Source organism: Carcharodon carcharias, chromosome 8 (genome assembly GCF_017639515.1).
Source record: "Carcharodon carcharias isolate sCarCar2 chromosome 8, sCarCar2.pri, whole genome shotgun sequence".
Taxonomy (NCBI): domain Eukaryota; kingdom Metazoa; phylum Chordata; class Chondrichthyes; order Lamniformes; family Lamnidae; genus Carcharodon; species Carcharodon carcharias.
The window spans coordinates 36,553,996-36,566,262 of record NC_054474.1 but is presented as its reverse complement, the minus strand read 5'-3'; the positions used below and the strand labels follow the sequence as shown (position 1 = coordinate 36,566,262).

Sequence of the window (12,267 nt, the reverse complement as noted above, 5' to 3'; positions counted from 1 at the left end):
GTTATACAGGGCATTGGTGAGACTACATCTGGAATACTGTGTACAGCATTGGTTTCCTTATTTAAGAAAGGGTGTAAATGCATTGGAAGCAGTCAGAGAAGGTTCACTAGACTAATGCCTGGAATAGATGCGTTGTCTTATGAGGAAAGTTAGGATGGGCTAGGCTTTTATCTGCTGGAATTTACAAGGCAAAGAGGTAACTTGATTGAAACATATAAGTTCTTGAGAGGTCTTGTTAGGGTGAATGTGGAAAGGATCTTTCCTCTTGTGGAGAATCTACAACTAGGGGTCACTGTTTAAAATAAGGAGTTGCCCATTTAAGAGAGATGAGGAGAATCTTTTTCTCTCACAAGGTTGTGAGTCTTTGAACTCTCTTACTCAAAAGGCAGTGGAAGCAGAGTCTTTGAATATTTTAGAGGCAGAAGTAGATAGATAAGCAAACAAGTGAAAGGTCATCGTGAGAATGTGGAATTAAGGTTACAGTCAGATCAGCCGTGAGCTTATTGAATTGTGGATCAGGCTTGAAGGGCTGAATGGCCTACTCCTGCTCCTAATTCATATGCTTGTATGTTTGTATGTTCGCAAATTGCATAAGGACCTTTTGTGAAACTGGACTGGAGTACAAGAATAAGGAAGTCTTGCTCCATTTTACAGATACCATCAATAGCTTATCTTGGGCGACTTTGAAGCAGAATTTTGAGCCTTATTCCATCAGCTGGTTTCAGAGCACCCTGGCTATGTTATGTGTTTCACAGACTGAATGTGATAATTACACATTGATCGGAGAAGGCCACATGGTATCTACATTATGCACATTTATTATTGTGGTGGTTTAGTGAGAGCACCATCTCAAATAATTTGTGTAGTTTTGGTCACCACATTTAAAGAAGGAGATATTGTATTGGAGGTGGTACACTGAAGGTTCACCAAATTGGTTCCTGGGCTGAGAGGGATGTCCTATGTGGAGAGGTTGAGTAAATTAGGCCTATTCTCTCTGGAGTTTAGAAGAGTGAGAGGATCTCATTGAATCATATAAAATTTTGATGGGGCTTGATGGTTTGACACAAAGGTTTTCCCCTGATTGGGGAATCTAGAACAGAGATGCACAGTCTCAAAATCAGGTTTCAATCATACTGGACTGAGTTGAGGAGAATTTTAATTCATTCAAAGGGTTATGAATCATTGGAATTCTCTACACCAGAGAGTTGTGGATGTCCCAACACTGGGTATATTTAAGGCTGAGATACAAAGTGTTTTGGTCTCTCAGTTAATCATGGACATAGGGTACAGATATGAAAGTGGGGTTGAGGCCAAGGATAAGCCATGATCATATTGAATGGTGGAGTAGGCTCGAGGAGCTGTCTGCCAAACTCCGGCTCCTAATTATTATGTTCAATGGTCTTATGAAAAACCGGCACTATAGAGGCAAATTTTGTGGTTGGTGATTTAAAACAAATTATTTCTATCACATCAACAATGGTACACAATGTTCACATCTTGTGGTCTTCTCCCACCAATGAGTACTTCTCACATTGAGCCTGTGAACCACATTACATGGCCAGGATTCTCTGAAACCAGTTGCTGTGATGAGGTGCAAAATCCTGCTTCAAGGTATCCCTAGATAAGCTATTGATATCTATATTTTTTTGTTTGCTAATTATCTTTACATTGTTTAACCTTTTTGAACAATCTACCAATATTCCCATTGCTGAGACAGATATTGAACCTCACAACAAGACCCTAAAACTGCTTCCTGATGTGTGGGGATTGCTAACAATTTGGAACCTACCCAATTGATGTTGAGAGTCATTTCTGACTCTGTAAACCAGGCTTTTTGCATTTCCTTTGTTTTAACTTTGAATTTTCCAATAGATAGATTTATATTATTGGTTACTTCTGCTTTCTGTCTTCTAAATATCAAGCAACTTATTGAAGTTCTAATAGCAGTTTCATTTCCCTCCACCTCAAAATCATGCTGTTAGAATCACCGGCCCATTTTAAAACCCACTTAAGTTTCAACCCATTGATTTCAGTCTGGCAAAACAGGGCTGGCAATTGGTTCCATTCGATTACTCCTAAGCATTGAAGGTAAAAATTACCCCTCCTGAATGTCCATCATCTCATTACAGTCAAGGAGACATCACTATACCTCTTTATTACACTGCTAATGCCAAACGCCACCCTTATCTTCATTCGAGAAAAACTCACACTTTCTTTACCTTGGTTGGAATCAGTGGCAGAAGTTAACAGCAATAAAAGTTCTTACCTGTTGCTTACCCAGGTTAAAGTTTCAATTCCTACCTACCACCATAAAGGAATGTACAGCAGGCTGGAGAGGGACAGGATGAAAAGCAACACCGGCCAGCTTTGTATAAAGTACGCAACCAAAGGCAGGGCCATGTAGCCGATTGCAAAAGAAATGTAGAACCCTAGTGCACCAAAAAGAACATGAATGGATTTCCCAAGACGTTCTGATCCTGTAAGAAGAGAATAATCAGGTCAAGGACAACAGTATTGTGAGTCATTTTAGACTTTCATTTCACTGCCTATTATTGCCACTCTGAAATAAATGATTCTTTAGTCTTCATTTCAAAAAAAAACTTTCAATAAAGAAGGTGAATGCTCTCTAAACTAAGTCACAGACCAAGCTGTGTGAAAGATCCTAACTGCAGATATGTCACCACAGCCTAGCACATGCATTTCCCAGAGGCCATGATTGAGCAGCATAAATTTGAAGTAGAAAACAATGGATAATAATTAAACACGAAGTAAAGTTTTAAAAGCAAAAAGGAAATCTGTAACAGGCATTATTGGAGATCATTACAGTTGCGCCTGTTTCCAAGCCTGGACAAAGTTGTTCGTCGATGCTCTGTGCTGACTCCTACCTACTTCAATGTTACCTGTCATGCTCTGGTATATTATGAATTTTCAGTCAAAACTTTATATTGTAAAACCGAACTCAAAAGGTTGAAAAAGATGGCTGACCAATGGCCACCTGACTCCTTTTATAGCTTGAGACTGCCTCAGGAGGGAACAAAAGGAACATTGCGAACTGTTGTTTAATGAATGCCTTTTCCTGAAACTAATCCAAGAGGGTATTGCCAAATTGAATGTGTCATCCAAACACAAAGACCCTATTTGTCTCAAACTCTCAATGTGTCAAACAACAACATAGGATGTGTAATCAACACATCATTTATTCAGGAAAAGGACTTACAGGTTGTGGAAGTTGCATGATGAGGAAGCCATTTTGTTGTCTGTTTTTTAAATAAGCTAGAAGCGATTCTACAGAGCATTTCACTGCAAGTCATCAAACTAGCTGTAAGTCATCCAAGCTGCCAAGGTAATAAACAAGAATACCTTGAAAGTCAGAGATCCTAACAGAGAGAAAGACCCTTTCCAACCTGTTCAAACTTCAAGTTGATCTGAGAACCAACCTCCTGGAAATTTGTTAACAAGAAACTTCAACTTACTGAGAATCCTTCACTTTACCATTTCAACTTTAAAATATCAACTGCTTCTAAGTAAAATATGGGCTTGCCATGAAAGAGGCTGAGATAATTATAGATTGTAACCATACATCACTTTCATCTGTCTCTACTCTTTGTGCAATCGAGAGTGTGCGTGAAATGAGTGAGTGAAATGTTGGAGTTGTGTTTTAAAAATCCATGGAAAATATGTGATACTAAATAGCATTCTTTATTTTGAAACTCATAAAAATCTTCTGCTAGAATTATTGAATTGGGATGCTTATTCCAAGGTTAAGAAAACACACACATCTTATATACAAAAATAATGACCACAGGCAGTAAAAAAGTCCATTTCATAGCCCACCATAGGCCCTTTGACTTTAAGTATTGACTCCAACATATTGACTGCTATTGACTTCTCATTTGTTATCGTGTTTTTATGTATCCTAACAATTGTTAGGTAGCCAGGCCTGTGGAACTGGAGTTTTCCCTGTGTTCATTCTGTTGCGATCCCAGCTGATGTTACAACTGGACAAGCCTGACCCCAGGTGGGAACCCAGCTTGATAGATCCTAACTTTTATTTTTTGTTTAGATACATGGAGAGTGGCTACTGAACAGAGTCATAAGTGTCAGCTGATTAACTTTTAACTAAAGATTAAAACATTTATTAAGCAAGAAAAGATGGGGGAGAATTTTCCCTATGTCGGGTGGGCTGAGCGGGAGCTGGCGCGGGTGATCGCGGATCTGATCACTGCCCGTGATCGGGTCCGCACCACCATTTTGCGCAGGCGGGCCAATCATGATTCCCGTGCACAGCGGGAGTGGGTGGGTGGCAGTGGGCGTGCTCAGCCTGCCAGGTCCAATGGCGACCTGGCGGCCTGTATAAAGGAAGGCCTGGCAGCCTTGGAAAGGCTGCTTGCAATGGCTGGGCGAAGGGCTCTGCAGAGGGCCGATGGCAGTGACGCAAGTCTGGAGGGTAGAACATCGGGGCAGACCAGGCCGGAGGGTAGGCCAGTTGAGGCAGTGTGCCCCTTGCGTTTCAGACGAGTGCCTAGCTGCCCTCCTGGAGGAGGTGGCAGCGCGGTGGGAGGTCCTTCTTCCGAGGGACGGGAGGTGGACACCCGCAAACCCCCCCCCCCCCCCGCCTGACGAAGCGTGTGGGGGAGGAGCTGGCCGAGAGTGTTAGCTCCCATGATGTGGTGTAGCGGATATGGCTCCAGTGCCACAAAAGGTTCAATGATCTGCGCTCGGGAAGGGTGAGTAGCATGTTGCCTCAAGTCACTTAACGCAGCTGTCACCCTTTCCTCCCAAACCCCCCCACACCCTGCCCCACACCTGCACCAACTCTGAGTACAGTAACGTCACTGAATCCCTCACGGCATGAATCCCTCGCTGGGTGTGACAGCAGTGATTGCCCATGCCCAGTTCACACTGAGAGGGTTGATCTAGGATGTGTTCTGCATCTGCAGCCTGTGTGACACTGACCCCCAGAGTATAGAATGAGGTTGAAAGTCAATGGTCTGCACCTAGGCAGAGTGCTGGAACTGAGAAGCATGTCGAAGTCAGGGTGCTAACATGCTGGGAAGGGAGCTTCCAGTTGGCGGGGCACCAATCCATCTTCTGGTGTTTGCGCTCCATGTGCTTGCGCCTCCTTGCTTATCAAGGAGTCCATGCAGAGCATCACCGATGCACTGAGCCTTATGGCTGAGTGCCATGCTTCCTCTATGGAGAGAGAGGTGAATCTCATGGAGAGGCACCTTCAGGAGTACAATCAGGTTCTTCTGGGGTTGTGCTCGGACTTGCAAGCCCTCACAGCGGCATTGGCCACAGCTAGTCAGTGCCAGTGTGGGAGATGGTCTGGGCAGCAAATATCCCAGCTCGACCTATGGTGAGCAGGGAGGTCCGAAGTGACCTCACGTCGGTGCAGCATCTGCCTGTCAACTCTGCAGGCTCCTCTCAGGGCATTCCGGATGAGGGCAGCAGCTCCTCCACCCCTCTGCCAGTGACCGTGGCATCTGATAAGGCTGTGGGGACTGGGGAGAAGCCAGCTGTAGAACTGGCCACTCCCTCCCAGGCGGGGCCACCAAATGCTTCGCGGACCATAGGGCGTCCACTAAGGTCATCGAGGCCAACAGGACAGCACAGTGAGCAGGCTGCCTCAGATGCCAGCGTCAGTGAGGGGACAGCACCTAGACATAGCACCCATAAGCATAAATTTAAGGCACCTTATGCACACCATGGGTGCTTTTATGTTGGCCCATAGTACTCAGTCGAAGACTCGGTGTGATGTCCAACACCATTTTTGTTTTGATTTATGAATTTACTTTTGTTTACTCAATAAATTTTGACACGTTGCCATGCCTCAGGGTGATCCCTTACTTCTGCAGGTGTACGGAAAGCCATGATGTTTTGAGTCAGTTGTTTGACATTGACCTTTATTGACAAGGGCCTTAGTTAATATCCAGGCTGTTTTCGCACTCAGGTATCGAGTGTGGAGCCTGCAGCCCTGGCATGTGTTGAAGGTCCATCTGTGGTATGCTAGCTGAAGGTTCTTTGGATTAAAGCCTCCCACGTGTCCCTGCCTCCCTGGAGTATGCCCGGGTCAGCGTCTACCCCCTCAGCATTTCCCTGTGCGTGATCATCCTCGGACTCACTGCTGGACTCATCGTGTGCATCCGGAGCAGCTGTGTCCACATCTTCCTCACACATTGTGTCGCCCGTTTCCAGTGTTAGATTCTGGAGAACGCAGCATGCAACCACTATCAGTGACAAACGATCTGGGGGGTACTGCAGTGCGCCCCCTGACCAGTCGAGGCATTGGAAGCACATCTTGAGAAGACTGATGGTTCTCTCCAACACAGCCCTTGTGGAGGCGTGGCCCCTATTGTACCACTGCTCAGCCTTTGTTCTTGGATGGAGGAGAGGCATCATGAGCCACCTTTTGAGGGGATAACCCTTGTCACCCAACAGCCATCCATCCAGCCAGGCTGGAGCACTGAAGAGCCTCAGCACCTGGAGACATAGAAGGTGAGGGCAGCTGTGACCTTTAGAGCCACTGGTACGGGGTGCCCACCCACGCAGTTTGCAGAGATCTCAGGGCCTATCATCTGACAGATGGAGGTGACTGTTGAGAGAAGGAGCCTCCTTTGGCACTGGAACTCAAGACATTTTGAGGTAGCTGCTTCGCCACCTGTAAACCCTGGCAGCAGGATATTGGCATCTTCTGCGGCCCCTTCCACCTTGGGCTACCTCTTGGCCCAGCACCCCTTGTGCCTGCGCCTTTCCTCCCAAAGATGGCTCCCCTGGAGGCTAAGTGTGGACTCCTGGCCTCCCCCCCACCATTCTGGCTTCCCCCCCCCCCCATTCTGGCCCTCCCTTCCTTCTCGGAGGAGGTGCCTCCAGAGGAGAGCACAACTCCTATTCCCAGGCTAAGGGAAGGCTTCCTGAAAGCTGCAGGCCCCAGAAATGATTTCTACTGTGGAGTCCTGACCAAGGCTTTTACTCCTGTCCTAGCGGCTGGTATGAGGTTTGAAGTCTTTCTGTTCACTCAGGCAAGTACAAGTAACTTTCACACTTAAGCCCCTCAAACACCACATTCGTGATCCCACTCACTCCTATTATCCCACCTGTGGATGAGATTTATACAAATGTTTCCTACCCGCCTGCCTGTTGCACCTGTGTGACATCCTGAAGATCACATGGGCTGGGAAAAATCAAGATCAATTGCTGCCTCAAGGGCCTTAACTGGCCCGTTAATTGATGGTGGGCACGTATCTGAACTTATAACGTGCCTGCCTTCCCAAATATTGAGATAGCACGCAGTGACATCAGGACACTCGCTCAATGTCACCACGCATCATTTTACATGCAGGCATGCAGGGCCTGCCCCCGCATGCCAATGGGAAAATTCTGGCCATGAACTATATTACAATACTCCTTCACCTACAATTATACTTTTGCAGATATATACTAATTTGTAAGGATAACATAAGTTATAAAAACTGTCCTATACTTTAATGTTCACAGTCAGTACACAGTCCATGTAAACCAGTTGACAACCTGTGGTCAGGCACTCTACACTCTGAAACCAAATGACAGATGCCACTCCAAACAGATGCTATGGATCACTCATCAATTCCCCCCAAATACTTGTTACACCGTAATTTAACCAGTCTCATTGAACTCCGTCTTTCACACAAGGGTTTCTAATCTCCACTCTCCAAGAACTCGCTTTGGAATCTTCTTCCAGACTGATGCTTTCTCTCATTTCTCTTCTGCAAGGGTCCACCTCCAGGGTTTCAAACTCTCCTTCTGATGTTCCCCTCCCCTGGATCACCACATCCATTCAAACTTCCTTCCATGCACTTTCTTTTAAATGCTCAGCCATGCCAACAGTACCACTGCTCCACATGCCCAGACTAAAGAGTTATAGACCTTCAGCTGTCTCTTTGGACCCTCTGGCCTCTTGCTTTAAATCTGCTTCCTGCAGCTTTTCTTCCTTTATACTTGAAGCATGGAACCTTCCTCTGCTCCTCACTCTTAACTTCACTTAACAGGGCCTTTTCCAGGTTCCTATCCTTTCTTTGACTACAAGGTCTTCTTGGGATCTTTCCTGTTCCACTCACCTGGATTTGGGGGCTTTCTTCTTGAGCTTGGGACTTGCTATTGTCCCTTTGCCCCATTCTCTCTACTTTCAGCTGAACTGAAACTGCTTTCAACGTGTGTGTGTGCGTGTGCGTGTGTGTGTATGCGTGCGTGCATGTGTCCGGCCGTCCCTCTCTGGACCCCTGTTGCTAGGCAACAGCATAGTTTTTTCTACTCTTGTGGTTGCTTTAACTTCTCCGCAAGAGTCGTAAAACTCATTAGAAATGCAGGTATACAGACTACTTGAGACCTACTGTCCCCCTCAAAAATGAAACTAAACCCTAGGTTTCACCTTTTTAAAGTGAACTAAAACTCAACCTGCCCTTTTCTTAACATACAGATAGAGAAATACAAATCAAGCTTAAACTTTAAAGCTAAAACTCATTCCTAACACCTACAAATACACACATAGGGCAGAACCTTCCAGTTGCCATGCGGGGGCGGGACCAACACGCCGATGTGTAAAATGACGCGTGATGACGTTGGGCGTGCGTCCTGAGGTCAGCACACACCATCGTAATATTTCGTTCGGCAGGCACTTGCCGGAGTCTACTGCGCACCCGCCAAAATGTCAGCAGCCTATTAAGGCCATTGAGAAATCAATTAAAGCAGTTAAGAACACTGCCCGTCTAACCATAAGGCCTTCGCGTTTTTCAGGAAACCTCATCCACGAGTGGGATGAGGTTTCCTGAAGTTTTTTATTCAATAGATACATTTTCCCATCTTTACAAACATGTCCCAACTCGTGTGACACGGTCACATGAGGGGACATGTTTGAATAAATTTTAACATCGATTTTTTAACTTTCTTCAGATCCATTCAGTCTCCCTGAGGCAACTCCATGCCTCAAGGAGATTGCTGCGCTCTTTCGCACGCATGTACAAAAGAATGCTGGCCCCGACTCTCCCTCCTCCCCCCGCCCACACAGGTAGCGTTGAATGCTACTGTCCGCACATTACGCTGGGTGGGCCTTAATTGGCCCACCCTTGTAAAATGGCGGCGTGCAGCTGATTGTGGGTGGCGATCGGCTCCGCGCCTGCCCCCTCCCCCTCCTGTGCAGCTCGCCCGCAGAAGGAAAAACACAGGCCATAGTTTATGTAAACTACCTCTATTTCCTAACAATTCATAAAGGTCTGGTTAGGCCACAACTAGAGATTTGCATCTAGTTTTGGTCACTTTAGCAAAGATGTGAGAGTTCTTGGGAAGGTGAAGGGGGATTTACCAGAATTATTCCAGGGGTGAAGTATTTTAACCATGAGGTTAGGTTGCAGAAATTGGGGTTGTTCTCATTGGAGCAAAGGAGATTGTTGGGAGAGTTGATTGAAGTTTACTAGATTATGACAGGTTTGGATAAGTTAGACAAGTAAAACTGTTCCCATTAGCTGATGGTACAAGGACTAGGAGATATTAATTTGGCCTGCTCCTGCTCCTAATTTGTATGTTTGTATGTAAGGTTTTCGGCAAGAGATAGAGAGGGGATGTGAGGGGATGTTTGTTGCTAGAGAAAACTACCCTCCAATTCACTTGCAACTGCAATTTGAAAATCCCAACAGCCTAGCCTTTGGCCATGTTCACCATGTTCACCACAACATTTCTGCCGCTGTTACTTTGCTCAACTGTACCCTCACCTCCACCTCTGATACTAAAGTTTCCAATAATACCATTACTCTCTCCCACCATGTCCATGGGCAAGAACTTTTCTCTCGTCGAGTGGGTGTGCGCCCGACCTGAATTAGTGTAAAATGACACGCGATGATGTTGGGCGAGCGTCCCAACGTCGTTGCGCACTCACACAATATTTTGGTCAGTGGGCTCATGCTGGAATCAGCAGTGTGCCCGCCGACAATTAATTATTTGGAATTTTTCGCTGCCCATTTTTGGTGAAACCTCATCCATGGGCAGTCAGTTTTCACCCCACTTCTTGAATTCTTTATTCAAAAAATGCAAATGCACGCTGTCTCTCTTACATATTAAAACTAGTACACATCAAAGCACCCAGACTAGCTGGCTTTAATCCAATTAAGACACACCCACAGACTAAACCTCTATTTTAAAAGAAAAATATTTTCCAGTAGTATTATATACATTAATAGCTTCATGACATCCCCCTCCTTATTGGAAAATGAACCATCATAATTCTAAAAGATGGCTACATTTTAATAACCCATCTCACACTATCTCCTATACTTATTACACTATTACATTATCAGATGCATGCATTAACTATATAACTATATATAATAAATATACATGCACACAAGTCCTTGGTGTCAACAGAAATCACTCCAGTTCAGAGTCCAGGTTTTTTCTTAATGTCCCATTTTCCTTTAAGTTTCACACTCTTGACAATGCATCTGCAAACAGATTTTCTCTCCCAGCAATATTTATAATATGTAGATTAAATGGTTTAATAATAGACTCCATCTGAAAAGCATGGTACTTTTGACTTGACATTTGTCCAAAAACTTCAAAGGATTATGGTCTGTATAAACAATTATTTCTGATGAATTCTTTGCAACATAAATTTCAAAACGCTGCAATGCTAGCACCAAATTCAAAGTCGCTTTATCGATCGTTGAATATCTTCTCAGTTGTACATTCAGCTTCCTTGAAAAATACCCTATTGGTTTTCAATTCCAGTGTCACCTTGTAACAGTACAGCCCCAATGCCTATGTCACTTACATCAATGGCCAACTTGAATTGCTTGGCATAATTGAGTACTGCCAACACTGGTGTCATAGATAATACAGTTTGCAAACTATCAAATGACTTCTGACACTCCAGTGCCCATTGAAACTCCTTGTTCTTTTTTAATAGTTCAGTCAGTGGAGCAACCACTTGGTTAAAATTTGGTACAAATTTCCGCTAAAACCTTCTCATGCCCCGAAATCTCAAAACTTCTCATTTTGTTGTGAGAAATCCATGATAGCCTTGACTTTTGCATGTCTCGGAGCCACCCTCCAATGTTAAATGTTATGGCCTAGATACATAATTTGCGCTTTTGCAAATTCACTTTTAGCCAAGTTCATCACCAAATTAGCTTCTTGTAGTCAAGTAAGTAATTCTTCCAGGTGCTGTAAAGGCTCCTCCCTCTAATTGAAAACAATTAGATCATCAATATAAACCATACAATTGCTTAGATCCACAATTACTTTGTTTTTTAGTCTTTGAAATGTCGCAGGTGCATTCTTCATTTCAAATGGCATGACTTTAAACTGATATAGTCCACTTGGCATTACAAAAGCTGATATCTCCTTTGCTCTCTCTGACAATGGTACCTGCCAATATCCTTTTAGCAAATCAATCTTTGTGATAAAGTTTGATTGTCCCACTTCCTCAATGAAATTCTTCAACTGTGGCATGGGATATGAATCTGCTATTGTCACCGCATTCACCTTTCGATAGCCCACACATAGTCTTTTTGTTCCATCTGGTTTTGGTACCAGTACAATAAGCGAACTCCGGTTACTGCAACTAGACTCAATTATATCATTTTGAAGCATGAAATCAATTTCTTTTTGTACTTGTGACAACTTTGCCGGATTTACTCTATAAGGACATAATCTATCCTGTAAAGCTAAATATGTCTTTCCTAACTTATTTCCACCAGTAGGTTTGTGTGGTTGCAATACCTTTTCCAAATCACTTTGACACTTGTTTGGAAGGTATCGCAATATTTCATGAAAACGTTCAAGCACCTCCTCATTTTCCAATTTGATTAGAGGAAAGTCAATTTCACAGTTCTGTACTTCTACTTCTTTCTCATCATCCACCATCACTAACACCTCTTTTTGTTCCTCTTCCCTGTCAAAGTGCTTTTTAAGCATTTTACTGAGACACTCTCTGCCTCTTTCTTCTATCTGGAGTATTTATTAAATAATTTACTTCACTCAATTTCTTTTCAACCCTGTAAGGCTCACTAAAACTTGCATTTAATCAATCACTACGTACTGGTAACAAAACTAGTACTTTCTCGCCAAAAACAAAACTGTGAATTTTAGCTTTCTTAACTGCTTTCATTTTCATCATCTGCTGCGATATTTTAAATGTCCCCTAGGCAGCTCGCATGCTCTGCCTAATCTTTCTCTGAAATTTGATGCATAATCCAGGAGAGTAGTTTCTGAATTTTGACCCACCAATTTCTTATGAAT

At 44.0% G+C, this 12,267-nt stretch overlaps 1 protein-coding gene across 1 annotated transcript in view; it reads right to left on the bottom strand.

Annotated features, from left to right (window-relative positions):
* Positions 1 to 12,267, bottom strand: part of LOC121281424 (solute carrier family 22 member 4-like) — a 77,541-nt gene that overhangs the window by 15,524 nt on the left and 49,750 nt on the right. The window contains exon 3 of the mRNA XM_041194369.1: positions 2,306 to 2,477. Coding sequence (XP_041050303.1) covers positions 2,306 to 2,477 — 172 coding nt within the window. The remainder of the gene's footprint in view (positions 1 to 2,305; positions 2,478 to 12,267) is intronic.